Genomic DNA, 17269 nt, shown 5'->3' with positions numbered 1-17269 from the left:
GGTATTCGTTTGTACACAACTATGTTCAAGTTGGGGGAAAAAGGATTAACATCACATAGAATATAAGTTGCCATGTATAAAATGAATGAATGAATGAATGAATAAATAAATGAATGTCATTTTATAGAAAACAAACAAGAGTAGTACTTTGATCCCATGTATGTTTTCTTCAAACGTAACTCATTGAATTTTGAAAGTAACATAACAAAGCTAGTTCCAGCTTTGATTTATAATTTGATTATATACACTCATTTTGGTCAAGCAATCATCAAAACAATGTTTTAGACAACATTGTCTTACCAAGTAAATGAAACTAGTACAGAGTAAGGGCATGGTGTGGTAGCCCTGAAATATTAATTGCATATAATTAATTGCCCTGAGAAGTAGTCTACCAAAGTAAATTGGAAAGTAATGGATTTACATGTATTCCCTTAATATTGAGATAGTCAACATATACAATAAGTACAGGAAAGTAATTCCTGGCAAGATGCCTGTAAAAACAAGCTAAAACCTCAGTATTTGCAGCATTTGTAAGTTATGAGAAACCCTAGTGCAGCACTAACCTTAAACCAGAAGATACATGATTTGTTTAAGACCCCCATTCATACACATAAAAACAATCATGGAAAAAAACAATAGCTAAACATATCAGTACCAGTATCTCCATTTATAAAATAGTTGCGGCTAGCACGATCTTTGACAGGAATACAAACAGTTAATACACTGCCTATGTACCTTATGATTGCATGGACACTTTGAATACAGTTAGCTGATTGAATACCACTGTCTATGTACCTCATGATTGCATAGACACTTTGAATACCGTTAGCTGATTGTGAAATGAGTCTTCATTATTTCCACCTCCAAAGACAATCATCTCTTGACTGTTGGATGTGTTTTCTTTCTCACTGCTATCTGTACATATAATGGTATGACCAGCCCTTGGTGTGATGGGTAAAGGGTTCTTCAGTGTTATCCATGTACTTGTACCTAATACAAAGATGAAGGAAATGTCAGTACATGTACTTGGGTCAAAGTAAATAGAAATCATCACTGGCTTTTCTATGTTGAAAATAATAAAATGTACATCATCAAATCTTTTGGCCTTCATTGACATCCCATGAAATATAACCCTTGCTCTCCGAGCTCCGGATAGAGATTTAGCAAACTACCAACAAGACCCACACCCCCCCCCCCCCACTCATTTGTGATATTACATTCTTTTTTATATGTATACTGTAGCAGAGCTTTTAAAAACTGTAATATGGATTGGAATAGGTGTTATAGCACAGCTTAAAAAATGTCTATACACTCTATATACTACTAGTATGTTAACCAATGTGTTGGTTTAATTTTTGTTTCATTTGATTTTTTTGCATATTGTATGTACTGTGTTGTTTCACTATTACAGTAGGTATCACAGAAAATACATCATAAACTTGAAACTTGAATTAGTTAGCCTTGATCTTTGATGAATTATGAGTAGACATTGCACAAGAAGAACAGACTTACCAAGTTGGTAAATGAAAGAATCCCCCAAGGCATGGTCTCCACTATAGCCACCATGAATCAACACTCTGTTATTAGATAAACCTATTGCTACATGCCAACTGTGTGATTAAAACAACACAACAATCTTGGTGAGAACTCCAGACTTTTTTAAACGCCTCACTCAAAGGTTGTGAGTAGAGACAAACAAAATGGGGTCAACTTTTGACTTAGATCCTGACACCAACAATGGATGAATACTACACTGTACAGATCAACAAGTGGAAATATTTAAGAAAAATTAAAGTCAAGAGTAATGTCATACAGAAATATGCCTACCTCCTAGGAGAGGGTGGTGTTCCTATAACACTTGGTGACACAAAGTCCATCACACCTGCAAGTGGATAAAATATGCAATTGTAATATTCATCTGCTGATATATTCCATGTATTACACAATAGGGACATAACATATGGTATTTTTAATAAACATTGTGCAGTGGGTATACATATATGGTATGACAAGCTACTTCAACATGCTTGCTACTTTTGCATATGGGTGAGCAAAGACTGCTCTATACAGCTCATACAACAAGGATTTCCAATTATGTCCACACACAATGATCTGTGCAAAATTTGATAGTGCGTCTGCCTGACTGTGGGCTATGTTTCAATCCCAGGTTCTTACGTTAGTGTTATCATATCAGTGGAGCCATAAGGATACATAGGATCATTCAATTGTTCTGGACAAATGTTTTCGATAGCTCTACCACACATGACAACTGTTTTTCATGCCTAGGTTTAATCTAATTTGAAGTTGGCCTGGATAGGATTTAGGAGTCAAAAGAATAGGTGAAAACAAACGGTGAATAGTTTGCTGCCTGTGTCAATTCTAATGCATCCAGGTAACTATTCTACTGGAGATAGAAACAAGGACTCACGAGAAACTGCAGTGATGCATAATATGACAATTTGAATAGTGATACATCAACAGAATCAGAATATATAAATATACATGTATGTATTTGAAATCTGCTTTAAACCAAGACCTACCAAGATCCAAAATGGAGAGATCATTGTAAGAAACTGGCGCATCCCAACCACCAAAAATAACTAACTTGTCACCAATGGGTGTGGCTGAATGTCTGTGAAGAAGTACACATGGCATGCATTAATAGTTGTATTACAATTGTAGGACACCTTTACGATGTATGGGGAAATACATACATAATTATACAGATGTATATTCTGTGCAATACTTTTCACTATACTGGAATATGGATTAATATAGTACAGACTAGTGTATATATATCAATTCACTCTCAATTTCTCCCTAACAGTATACAATATTATGGACAACATATAGTACTTCATTATCATAATAATATTTAAAGTGTGTGAGCAAACTACTAAGTATTACATTCAAAACAATCCCAGTCTGTGTTATATATATACACACTTATAAATATTTCAGTGTGTATACATGTATGTGTAAATCGGTATTTTATGTACAAATTCTAAGAATAAAAGTTCTGCATTTATACACATACTTGGTACTTTGATTTGAGTGCAATTTGACAAAATCGGCATAAAGTTAGTCTGCTTATATTGGTTGTTGCAGTTAAGTAGCTGTATACTATATACACTGTATTGTTTGTCTTTCGTATATTGGATGATGGGGAGGTACGATGGATGGAAACAGGACACATATCTCAGTAAATATATCTTGTGTTGTTCTTACATGTAAATCATATTTAGAAGCCTTTTGTCACATCTATGTCACAATGAAAGGGTGACCAATCCATTTATTTGCTATAAAGATATTGTACATAAATTGGAGGGGGTCTGAAAGGAAAGGAAACGGACATGAAGTGGGGGGGGGGGGGGGGGGGGGGGGCAGTGAGAAATGGTCATACATGGGGAGAGGGGGTCAGAGAGAGGAAAAGAGAATCAGAGAAAGAACACTTATCAACATACCCTGATCTTGGCAATGGTTTATCTCCCATCACAATTGGTTCATACCAACTTTCATTAGCTGTGAGAGACAACATTTTTGTGAGATAAGATCATAAGGGATACAAAATAACAAATGTAATTCAAATTATAAAAGTAACACAGAACAGCAGTTTTGAGACACATGATAATCGATTTGTTGAATATTGAATATAACCCTCCTCTGAAGTCTCCCTACACTGGGGATCATCAGCATATGCTCTATAACATCTCACATCTTGAATACATAATGAAAATGAGCAAGCTCAGACTACCTCTGTCATCATGATCAATTATCTATTTCACTTTTTTAATTAATTTTACCTGGATTATAAACATGTAGTTGATTACTGCATCCATCAGGTTCAGGGTCAGGATTGGGGTAAACACCACCAAAGACAAATAATTCATTGCGGTATAAAGTGGTAGAGTGGTAAGCTCTGGTTGGGGCCTTGCCGTTGGTCTATCAAAGTCAAGGGAATAAAATAATTGTTAAACATTCACTGCCTCTGTAGATAAAACTTAGTTCATGATTCATTCATATTTATGCATTCAGTGTAAATTATATTGTTTATCAGTATGGCTATGCTGAGAACAACAACTGGAAACTACTAGTTTATACTTGTACAACTAAATGATTGTTTGGTTAAGGACAGCAACTAGATGAAATCAATACAATTTCCCAGGGTATCTTACCAAATGTCCTCCACCCAGTGACAGTACAGTTATATGTGAATGCTTTTTGTGGTTTCAAGACTTAGTGAGAATTGTAATACTTTTTGCCCCAAATGAGTTGAGAATATAACCACCAGAGTCTATCCCACTTTGTGGGTAGTGCTTTACATGAACTATGCAGTTAACATTTTACACTTTTTGTCTGGTTTTGTTTGTTCAGTGCAGATATTCTGATGGTTGTTAAAGCATAGACTGTTAATGTAATGGATAAAGTATTCATCTCACTATGACTACTTACTTGAACCAAAGACCAAGTCCATGATTCCACATCTAGGACATGTATATCACTGTACCATCGTAAATTTTTAGAGCCACCAAAGACATAGACACACTTAACAACTGGATCATATGTAGCTGTGTGACCCATTCTGTACTGAGCTTTATTGTTATCACTATTCACAATTGTTGGTGTCTTCCAGCTCTTTTTCTCTGTCAATACAAAAAAATAGAGTTTATGTTCTCAGTAAATTAGTAACAATTAATAGACATGGGATCATATGATACAGAAAGTGGATATAAAATTGTCAAAACAGACCATTGCTATTGGTCTATCAAAGACAAAGTGGTTGAGTGATATGCTCTTGTTGGAGTTGGAGGTAGACAAAAACAAGTTTCACATCACATTGATATTTATCATCAGATCAATCAAATTTTATTACTGAATGAACTATACTTACCAGTTTCAAGTATCCATACAGAGTCCTTGCTTAATTGTTGTTTAGGGCCTTGTCCACCAACTAACAAGGCTTCTTTGGTGCCAATCATACATAATGTGTGACCCCATCTCTCACTTGGAACTGTAATATCAAGTCATCGCAATCTATTAAGAGGTAGTTATATATGGAAAGCTTTCAGAAATTTATAATTGCATGTACAGTGAAACCTTGTAATTTTTACTGCTACTACGGCATTGCAAGCCACTGGTTGGTTGAGTTAGTAATAATAATAATAATAATGTTGGTTTCTTATATAGCGCTTTCCCACTCCGTGCTCAAAGCGCTTTACAATTATTACCCCTGGCTCGGATCAGAATGGCACAACGGCCCTTTAGTCTTCCTCAACTCCCCGGGGAGCATACAATCCATTGCAGCCATTTAAGCGCATAGGATTAAAGCCTTCACATTGCAACCTACATCCTACCAGGTCCCCAGTTATACAGCTGGGTTGACTGAGGCACAGTCGTGGTTCAAATCTTGCCCAAGGACTTTAGCCACTCAGAAACAAACAGCAGGCAGCGACGGGGCTCGAACCTGCAACCTGTAGATTCCAAGCCGGTCACGCTAGCCATTCACCCATCATGACTCCACAGTACAGTACAGTACAGTACAGTACAGTACAGTACAGTACAGTGCAGAACAGTACAGTGCAGTACAGTGCAAGTCTCAGAAGCACAATATTAGTAGTTCTTATTTGCCAATGCCTGGTTCAAAATTGACATCTTATTTCAAATTAGAATTAGTTATTGTCTACCTTTTGTATGATTATTTTTTCCTGGAGACTGTTTCCACTCCTCTTGTAATCTTCTTGTTTTAGATACACTCTTTGTCTTCTTACTTGTTGAATTTGGTGTTATCTCTGCCGAGTCATCACTGGGTTTTCTCTTCTTCTTGTTACTTCCCCTAGCTGACTTCGATTCTGACTTTGACTTTAACTTTTCAACCTGTATGTAAATAACAAATACTATCAATTATGACAGTTAAAAAAAACAAATCAAACAAACTGTGTCTAAGCTTCTATGAACAGCAGGGCTTTAATTCAACACTTCGTTCTCTACAACATGAAAATGAACACTTCTTTTGCAAGAATCATGTGAAATTGAACACTTTGTGATATACAACAAATACTGTAAAGCAACAAAAATGAACACTTCATTCTCTACAACTGTTTTAAAACATGAAAGTAATATATTACATGTTTGGTGGAATATGTAAGTGGATAAGTACAGAAAAGTCCAGTCGCAGTCTTGAAAGAATTTACTTGGTATTATGAAAATCAACAACTCTACTAGGGTAGATCATCCTACTAGCAGCATGCCCTCTATGTCAATTTGTCATGCCACTGTACACTGCTGAAACCACTTTGTAATGATAATCTAAAACAAGTCAATAATCCTCACCTTTGGAGTAATGAAAGTATTCTTGTCTGACTCTCCTAGTTTACTTTCTTCAACTAATTTCTGGACATCATCAATATCTTTATCAGTTTGTAAAAGTAAATCTTTAGCTGTCAATAGTTCTACATCTAGTCCACTGTCCATCGTACAACTAGACTCTTTCTGAATGTCTCCCACTGTCACCTCTAACTTGGCCATTCTTCCCTGGGCTTGCATTTGTAAACTTTTAGAAAAAAAATCATCTGGCCATGCTTCTTGCCAATATAATGACCTGCAATTAAAAATAAAAAAATCTTTATCCTCTTTGTCCCACCTTGTATGTAGTTGTGTACAAACAAAATACCCCCCATGGAGAAAGAGGATTAAAAAATAACACAACATTGCATGTGTGACTATTTGAACATATGATTCCTATGTGTGTGTATCTGTAAGTCTTCTGAAAGCAATCAGCCTGACACTGACTGACTGGGATAAAATCCAAATTTTCATTTGTTGTGTAGAATACAAAGCTGCATTGTCATTGGGTCATTAGGATACTATATCAAGTTGTCATTGGTTGATAAGGGTATAAATCTAAGGCTACCATTGGTTAAATTTATAGATAGGTAAACCATATAACCTAACTGTTATATCTAACATAATAAGTAAATTCAAGAATACATTTTGACAAAAATTGTGGAGATTAAACTAAAGAAACTGCAGTCAAGCAACTACTAAATTAGCATTTCATTGAAATGGTGAAAATACTAGTAATTTTGTACTTGACCTTTGCATGTAAACAGCAAGGTCAATATTCTTCTTAGAACATGGATACTCATTATATAATTCTATTGAAATTTGAAATGAAGTGGTGAAAAGTGTATTGTATAATTCACAATGATATATGGATGAGAATAACATTTCATTCACCTGTTGTGTTCAGACAGAACACCAATACTAACTGGTTCAGTTTCTTCATCTAATACCACTTTGATTTGCATTGCACTGCCATCACTGTACTGCTGCCAAGACCCAACAGTAAAGCACACAAGGAAGTCAGGTAGTGGTAGGGGAAAACGGCAATGAAAACGATGCTGATCTTCATTACTGCAATAGAAATAAAACCCATCAGTTTTTATCAGGAGAGTCACAGAGTGGCCTCTTACCCACTGGTGTCTGTGGTTTGGGTAATGACCAGGACTTGTTTTAACCCTCAGTTCAACTTCATATAATAAATGCAACATTTGTTTTGAGTTTCAGTTTTATTCCCCTGTTTTTGAGCTTTTTTCGTTCTGTTGTTTAACTGAAAAAAAACCCGGTTAAACGATGGAATGCAAAAAGCTCAAAAAACGGGAAAAACTCACTCCAAACAAATACTACAATTATTGCAGCTAAATGTAAATGACGATGGCCATGGCAAGATTTAGGTTTAAATTTGCTACACTGTAAATACTGCTCAGTTTGACTGACAAACACAGGTATTCCCTGGTTTGCCTTTGCATTAATTTTACACTGAGCCTATGACATGGATTTCATGGGAAACAATTTTACATCATTTGGTTTAAATAATTAAACATGCACATTTGTTTTAAATATTTGTGCTCAAAGTAAAAGTTGGGTGACTGTATGCATATCTCACGAATGCAACTGATTTAACTTTTAAGTCTGCTGCAGGCCGGTCACCTTCAGAAAAATGTATTTTAAATGGCGCTAATATTTTTGTAATTTAACTTGTACCAAGTTGTAGGTGATGAAGTCCTTGTCAAAAACAAAACAATAATAAAGGGTGTAATCCTGTAAGTGTAACAGGCCGCAGGGTGGTGTTACTGTACCGTGACAATAATAAAAACCCTTGGATTTGATCACAGACAGCTTTCAGATATGTATTGCAATTGGGAGCTACATTATATCCTCTACAGAGGGACTGTGAAAACATAACGTTACACTGAATAATACTTGTCTGTGGTAATACATACACTGATAAAGAGGTAACTGGAAGTGGAAACCTGCACCGAAACTAACCTGAATAACTCTTTGGGACTCTCATGAACCGATAAGACGGCGAATACTTTGACCCCGTCGTCTAACCCAGCCATGTTGCTACACTTTTGCCAAACCGATTGCGACGATATCACAGATCGTTGTCTACGTTATACGTGTATTGACTGAAAATATTACATGTAGTATGTACAGTAAACCACAGGAAACTTACTGAATATTGAAAATGGCGCGTTCAGAATAAGCACCCCTAGCTTTGCCGTTGTTCGAATATGGCCCTGTTGAGGATAGAATATCATATAACACGTTGGTCACATATGTGGGCCATTTTATTGTAGATGCATGATGCATAATGCGTGATTAAATGTTGAGATCGTTCATGCTTGATACAGAAACGTTTATTTCACTGTCATAACCAAAAAACAATCCGGTTTTTGATTTCCCGGGAAATCGTAGAGGGCGCTAACACTGTTGAGCCGAATGATGTATGCATGGTGTTTACAGCAAGTTTCCATATGAATGAGCAGAGAATATGGATGAGGAATGGGTTTGTATATTTAGTTAATTAATGACTTTTAAAAAAATGAAATAGCATAAACCAAACCTTTGTAACTCAATAAATTGCGAAAAACTAAAGATAGCACCAATACTTTTGCTTACTTACAGGAAGTGATTTGTAAACAAACTGGGTAAACACAGGTATTAAATCACAGGTTACATTGCGAATGTCTGTATTATTTTTTTAAGTGTGGGAAATGACAGGCATGCACAGACTGAGCATGACTTTAGTGATGGCTTAGCTGGTCTAGAGGCTATTGGGTTTGAATCTGAAGATCTCTTTAGGCTTCCTCAAGTCTATGGGTTTTTTTCAATCTTTATTTCAATGAATTGTTGAAACACAATTGTGTTCTTTTTTTCTTGTGTGTGAAAGTCTCCAAGTGAGTGATTGCAAAAGTGGAGATTGCGTATAGCCCTCTTGGGAGGCTACAAGTAACTGGGGGAAAAGTATACCACATTTTCCTTAAGTTTTCACACACACATACACCCATCACCATAGAACCTAAATAATCTGCAACCTCAGACCATTGTAGTTGGTTTGAGCTGAAACTAATGCAACCGAAGGTTTACAAAACATTTGCCATTATTGAACCTGGTCCAATCGATCATCTTGGTTACAATTTTCTATTAGTGAAAATGATACACATATTATTAAGTCAATAAATGAAGTCCAAACTCAAGAATTTCACTTTATTTCATCCAAAGAAATCAGAATATTAAAGCTAGATACAATAAATACATCTTTCATAAAATATGAACTTTGATATAAACAAACATTAGAAAGGATTGAGATTGTCTATGATTAAATGTAGTCCTGTTACAAGAATTGCACTTCAAATAGTTTCTACTGCATAATGTCATAATTTACTACAATCTTTATAATGATCTACAAATCTGGAAAAAATACTTTTCGATTAAAAGTGTCAGTTTGACCAAGGACGGCAAGAGTCAAGTAGACATGAACGAAAATAATTTGGTTGTGTAACTTATCAAAGAACATTACTATATTATTGAAGTTGCAACCTCAGTACGAACTTGTTTACTGAGTCTACATCCACCACCAGAGGGCAGTGTGGTGAATAATTGAAGTTCCAACCTTGTTTACTGAATGGGAAAAAATGTTTGGTTATGTTGGCCTTTTTTATTTCTGTAAACATGCTCCTTGTTGAAATATTGGCATACTGAATTTTGATGTCATTTTATAGATTCTCCTGAGCCATCAATGAATAAATTTGAGAAAACAACTTAATGTAATTCAAACAAGTTAATGTAATTCAAACTGTAAGTCTTTGTACATTCAAGTTCTTTAAAGCAAAGCAGTTATGCAATGTATTTCAGTAAAAAAATAAAGATATGTATTACTAGTATTGTAATTTATATACTCATGTATTTTCAACTTTGTTTGTACTCAAGAAAATATATCTGTACTCCTGCGACATGTAGTTAGAAATTCAGACATCTTCAATGACTGGATCTTGACATGTCAAATACAACTTTGGTATAAATCAGATGCTCCCTGATCCATTAATAATTTGTTTTATCAATTTTAAAGCAACAGTCAGATAAATCATACATCAATGATAATTGAACTTTGACCATCTAAGTACATCAATAGGTGTGGAATCAACAGGTGGGTGACACAACATTTGAAGAATCTAAAAGCCACTCACTGTTAGATGAGTATTTGGATGATGAGACAGAAAGACAAGATAATAAAACATAATCATGAAGACATAACATCAATTCTAATCTACAAACTGACAAAGTCAAATGGTTAGCCTATTCTTAGTGAATTTTCTCATTTCATCAAGAACCTAACCCAATGGTGTTTGTGCCATTTTTCAGCTAGCTCTGTCATATAGAGACTTCTCACTTGGAACAAGTCAAGCAGCTTCAACTACAACAGAAAAAAAGTTGTTATTTTGCAAATTTATCTAAAACATTGTGGAGAGGACTGTGGACTGTTAAATAAAGAGACATAACGAAAATGACATTTTAGTACAAAAGAATGTGTTCACTGAGACAAAATAAACCATTTTTGTATATACATGTACATGTGCTGCTAACAAGAAGGCATATGTTTTAAACTTCCACATTGGATGTATATCTGTGTAGTTCAATTCACTAGGGTATGTCTTTCATAGACATGTTAGAACAGCAGTCAAGATTGAAAAACCAACAACAATAATACAAATTTAGTATTCAAGAAAAAAAAAAGATATCTTAATCCAACTGAACAACTAGCTGACTGAAACAGATTTTAACCAGGAAGCATTCTACTAACTTCTAGAGATTTGGTGTCTTACTTTAATCAGAGTTAAATTCAACTCAACATAAATCATCTCTACATCATCATGATCTACTACACATACTTTTTGCATTCACTGTTCAACTCATTTTGATAAAATTACCAGTCTTGCTGTTAGACTTTTGGGTTTCCTTTGATGTAAAGCAACCAAAGGTTCCCTTGCATGGAAGGTGCAAATCGAGGATGGTTGAGTTCAAACCACATTCCTCTTATAGCACCATCTGAAACACATGTTGTGTCAACAGAAAAATACAATTGAATGATTGACTACAACATCTGATCTAAACGACATTTGCATTAAAAATATCCAGTTTCATTAGAATGATTTTTTTGTTGCCATCAATTTCGTTGATGAAAGAATGGAAATATCCTGGAGGCAACCCTGATTACACTGTAATAATTGTTACCTTAGTTTATCTTCTGACATTCAAAAGACTTCAGTGTTTGTAGTTAATTCTTCAGTGCGCCCTCTATAGCTTTGATGATCTTCTGAGTCTTGGGTTTATCTGGAAACCCACCACCATTCTATGAAAAAAGGGGAAATACAATTTACAATTTTAGGTGTGATGGTGTACATCTTTGGGACTGTTTTCTAATTTCTGTTAATCTCTGCTAATCGTCTCTCCATTGTGTCTATGAAGTTTGTTATTAGTTTACTTGATATAGTTTTTGTACTGTGAAAGATATTGATGTAATGGTTAGGACTCTGAGGATGGTGATATGTGAACAAATATATGTGTTATGTGTATGCTCTTAAACTACAAGTCAGAATGCATTTATTTGACCTTTTTGGAGTGAACCAGCTTGCCGCCAACTTCTACCTCAAAATAGCCAGTATTGCTTGGTGTGGACATTCCTTCCTGAGTACAAAGTAATCATGAGTTAGACATTTTAATACACAGACCTCAAAATGTATGTTGTATGACTAGCTTATGAGGATCAAATCCAGTTTATTCATTCAGGAAGGAGGTTAGACTGAATGATCCATTGTTGTTTACTCTTTATGTGATTCCAAGCACCTACCAAGCTAATGGTTACATCTGCACAGACGCAATGAATAATTCAGTTTAGGAGGTTACTCCATCAAATCATTAGCCATTACTGGGTAACAATAATTTAGGATACTCTAGATGTTAATGCTCACTAATACATGGACCATTACCAACTCATCAAGCTATTTTTGGGATTTGTTTTCTGACAAAAAATACTGTTATAATATATCCTGACATTGATATGATATCCCTTAGAAAGCTCACATCAATAGGGTTGGAGTAAAGAAATAGGATAAACACATCACTTACGATGGAAATCTCATCACCAAACTCCCTGCTAAGGTCCGCTTCTAATCTGCGGAACTGATCATTAAATAAATCAAGATAAATAGATAAATCTGAAACAACTGTACACTGAAAGCTTCATTGTTTCAACTGCTATACACATGATACAAGACAGGGAATGTCCCAAATTGATGACAGTAAATATCATGAGCCTGATGAATATTCATAGCTTGAAGTAACATGCACTCCCTTCCTGGTTTCTTGCCATTGTTTGTCAACTACATGCATAGTACATCTACAGACAATCCAGGGATCAATATTAGCTTTTCTCTTAGTCCCAGTGGACTCATTTTCAGAAATTGACTGCTAATGGATGGTGACCTGAGGTCCACATTGGAAATATGCATGTATTAATTAAAATACTTCCATTCCTCAATCGTCTATCTTCTAGCAAAAATTGTTGCAAAATCTGTGTTAGCCCAAGTAGGCCACCAAAAGTATATTATGGTGAGTCCACATGACAAGTATTGATAGTCTGGAGATGCGAGACTATCATTAGTGTTGACTCCTGATTAGGTACCGTACAGTGTATAACCAGGAATGATTGCATCAATCATGGTTGTGTGAAATACAAATGTAACGAGATTTTAAACAGAATGCCTCCCCTAAGGGAATCACTAATTATGCAAATAACTAATTGAAAAAAAAAAACTATGGTAACAGGCTTTCTTTTTGGACAAGCATGCTTTCTTAGGTTAATGTATGTGCCAAATTATACAGAAGTTGAAGAGTGCATGATACTGCTTAATTACTGAATATCATTCATTATTCAAAATACTCATTAAAGGTAAAAGTTGTAGCAACAAACTTCATAGGACAGGTGCGTATTATTATGGTTGATATATGTACCATATTATACAAAATTTAAAGCTTACATTTTTAAGATACAGTCAACTTACCTAAAATCATTAATTATGCAAATTTTTCATTAAAACTGTAAGATATATCAACAAATTTTATAGGACATATCCACGCTGTTAGGGTAAATGTATGTACTAAATTAACGAAAATTATTAATCATGCAAATTAGTTCTTAAGTGCTGTAATGGTACATCAACAAACATTATAGGGTGTATAAATTTTGTTACATTTAATGTATGAAGTAAATTATATTGAAATTGAAATATGCAGTCTTAAGATATAGCCTAATTACCAAAAATAATTAATTATGCAAATTATTCACTAAATCTCAAGCAAATTGGATTGGTATAAACTCAAAGAATTATATTTCATCCTTTTAGAATTTAGTTGGCAAACACATTGGGTTATAACTTGTGGTCATGTCATAAGAATATTTTGCATATTAAACATTACTTATGAAAACAAATAGTGCATGCCCCACCCCCATTCAAAGATTTTCTCTGGCAAAAAAGTATAGTTACGTAAATTCAAGACTACTGACTTAGTGTTTCTTTGTATGTTTGTACATAACATGCATTATAAAACTAGACAAATCAATTGAATTGTTCTTTAGGCACTGGAGACCAATTTCTATGCTTGATGAATTGAATATGCTTTAGTCAATAAACCTATTATGTCCATTGTAGAGGAGCAAACACAGTGAGAGCTGATACAAAGTCAAAGTTTGTCATTTCAAAAAAAATGTTTCCTTACCTTGCTCCTGTACCCTCAGGTACCACTGCAAAAGAGAACACATTTTAATTAATTAAAGCTGAGTAATCCCCCCTCTCTCTCACTGCTATCATCGGGATGTCATACAACTTGGGAAGAAGAGGCCCTTTCATATATAATAAAATCAACGGTCGAGGTCGGTCGCCGGGAGACTAAAAAACATGTATTAAGTCAAGGCGGCTCTTCAAATAGTGACCCATTGGCCGAGCGAATAGCAGCTTTTCTGCCACTGACACTCGGAGATTGCAGCATTTATCATATGAAGCCCACCATGTTTATGGTTTCATTTTCATTGCTTCGCTGGTCCAGTGCAGTGGTCTGGGTTGTTTGGCTACTACTTACCAATAAGTTACGTTCACTTTCAGACCCATGTTTCTTGAAATACACTTAACTTTGGTTAAAACTCGACAGGTTCCAGAGGATGACGTTGCGTTCATGCAATACAGCAATATTGTGGACACCCTAAGTCACTGAGTAATATGCTAGAGGAGGGTTAATCTCAGTTACCCAGCCTCTCGCTGCTGGGGCTCTGCCTACGAGTCGAGACCACCCCAAGTAGTCAGCGCCCCCAGCGGCGAGAGGCTGGGTAACCAAGACTGGAGGATGGTCTATGTATATGTTAAACTCGGCGAGTTCAGGATAAAAATGGTTCGCCATCAGTTAGCTAGAATGCCCATGACGCTGGCACTATACTGCACCGGCCTAGTAGTACTGTAGTAGACGAGACCTAGCACAGTCGCAACACAGCGACATGGACAATTTAGCTAACGAATCGAAAACCATTTTTATCCTGAACTCGCCCACGACATACACTGACTCTTCGTCCCAGTGCAGAGCTGCGTCCCCAACATAGATTCCAGCTCGGCCATAGTGAGCCATCAGTGGCGATACTTGTGTAGACGTAGTTTATAGTTCTTCTTTTATTCCATGTGTTATCTGATACCCGAGAAAACAATAATTAATAACTTATGAACTTATGATATTGAATATCTCATTTGCCTACAGTCTGCAGATCCTGCACAAGTAGATGCTCACACTCATATATATATATATATATATATATATATATATATATATATATATATATATATATATATATATATATATATATATATATATATATATATATATATATATATATATATATATATATATATATAATAAGTCGGTGAGTATCAATCTGCTAAGACAGTGCTCTATACCGCAGTGGCAGAGCGTAATATATATATATATATATATATATATATATATATATATATATATATATATATATATATATATATATATATATATATATATATATATTATTACACCTGACGATCCTTCGGGTGAAACGGTCCGTAGTGTAATTCCACTATGTAATATCAGACTCGTCTTCTTTCATTTTTATGTATGATAGCTCTCCAAGGTGATCGAGCACTCTACTTGGCGAAAGAAGAATGAAATTATATGTATATATATATATATATATATATATATATATATATATATATATATATATATATATATATATATATATATATATATATATATATATATATATATCGGTGGAGGCATTCTAACCTAAACCTGAGCCTGTATCCCGGGGCATGTATGCTGAGAGTAGAGTAGAATGTAGCAAGAATACTAACGAGAACTTTTCATTTTATAAATTATGTATTGTTATTCATTTATTTATTTGTTGCATCCCCTTTGTATCAGGGGCTCACTAAGCATGTTAGGAGCATCACTAGCAGAAAATTAAAATACCCACAGTACTAAAAATTAGATTAGATATTACTAGTGTAATCACATACAGAAACAAACAATTCAAGAAGAGTGAGTGTAATCTCTAAAACTATTCTATATTAGTTTTAACAAACTTTTTTTCCATTGCATCAATAAGGTATTGTTTTATAAGTTTATATATTTGTGTCGGTCGGTTCGTACTGTGTATTGTTGGCTTTCCATACAGGGTTATCCCCACGTAGTTACGTGTGCCTATGTGTGAATACGTCCCCATTACTAGGTTATACTTACTATATACATGTACTAGAAATAAAAATAGCTTTATGTTACAGTGGGAGGTCGATGTACGTTTTCGACTTTCGACAAAAGCTATTATCAATCAACAATCACACAGATATATTTGATGTCATATCTCTTACTTCAAATGTCTCCTTACCTTGCTGGTACTTGGATTCTTAAATTTCGTTTCGCCACTTTCGGTACCATGACAACGATGAAGTCTTTTTTTTTATCATGGTTTGCTGTATCATACAATAGTGCACGGTATGTAATATAAGTACTAAGTACTCATGTAGAACTAGGTGTCGACTCAGACCACTTTATAGTTCTATAGTGACCAAAGTCACGTCAGGGTATCAAACTACATATATATTATTATTATTTATTTAAACTTTATTACATGGTCCAGAGAAGAACAAAAATATATGTATATCATTGTTTACCATGCATGCACTTGTATCCTTTCTGATAACAGTCAATCAATTGACACCACACATGATCAGAGTCAAATCATAGACAGTGGAGGGGAGATATCAAATCAATTCCTATGTGTTTACATGTAACTTTGCATAACTTTGAACAGTTAAAAGTCTTGTACACCTCCTACCATAGAGTTCAGTCGTATTGAATTTTTTTGCTCTCGCGCCTTTTCCCCTACCTAGACAATACATGTATTAAAAGGGAGTTCGAAATAGATTTACACTTGGTTCCATTTCCGGGATGCCATTTTCATGATTTCACACGAACAGAAACGAACAGAAGACACGAAATCTTAAAGAAAAAAATACGCAATCACTCACTCTCAGTGAGTGATTGCAAAAGTGGAGATCGTGTATAGCCCTCTTGGGAGGCTACAAGTAACTGGGGGGAAAAGTATACCACATCTTCCTTTTCACACACACACGCACGCACGCACGCACGCACGCACACCACCACCACAGAACCTAAATAATCTGCAACCTCAGACCATTGTAGTTGGTCTGAGCTGCAACTAATGCAACCAGAGGGTTACAAAACATTTGCCATTATTGAACCTGGTCCAATCGATCATCTTGGTTACAATTTTCTATTAGTGAAAATGATGCACATATTATTAAGTCAATAAATGAAGCCCAAACTCACT

At 35.1% G+C, this 17269-nt stretch overlaps 1 protein-coding gene across 1 annotated transcript; it reads right to left on the bottom strand.

The window, feature by feature from the left end:
* Nucleotides 1-796: 796 nt before the first annotated feature.
* Nucleotides 797-8402, bottom strand: LOC144446024 (kelch domain-containing protein 2-like). The gene is made up of 12 exons (XM_078135695.1): nt 8329-8402; nt 7237-7413; nt 6331-6598; nt 5685-5874; nt 4892-5011; nt 4453-4643; nt 3804-3942; nt 3465-3522; nt 2541-2632; nt 1828-1882; nt 1513-1610; nt 797-990 (listed from the first exon to the last, which is right to left on the bottom strand). Exons 1-12 carry the CDS (start codon nt 8400-8402, stop codon nt 797-799), a joined length of 1656 nt encoding a protein of 551 aa, XP_077991821.1.
* Between the last annotated feature and the right edge of the window lie 8867 nt (nt 8403-17269).

The sequence above is a fragment of the Glandiceps talaboti genome, chromosome 2 (genome assembly GCF_964340395.1).
Source record: "Glandiceps talaboti chromosome 2, keGlaTala1.1, whole genome shotgun sequence".
NCBI classification, from domain to species: domain Eukaryota; kingdom Metazoa; phylum Hemichordata; class Enteropneusta; family Spengelidae; genus Glandiceps; species Glandiceps talaboti.
The sequence above is the reverse complement of the archived record's forward strand: the minus strand, read 5'-3'. Positions and strand labels throughout refer to the sequence as shown.

What these genes read in the sequence shown, in the direction of transcription:
- LOC144446024 (XM_078135695.1), bottom strand. Translation starts at nt 8,402, where the DNA reads ATGGCTGGGTTAGACGACGGGGTCAAAGTATTCGCCGTCTTATCGGTT. An exon ending in GTTCTGTCTGAACACAACAG is followed by an intron (nt 6,599 to 7,236) that starts GTGAATGAAATG and finishes TTTTAATTGCAG; the next exon opens with GTCATTATATTGGCAAGAAG. An exon ending in AAACCATTGCCAAGATCAGG is followed by an intron (nt 2,633 to 3,464) that starts GTATGTTGATAA and finishes ACTTCTTCACAG; the next exon opens with ACATTCAGCCACACCCATTG.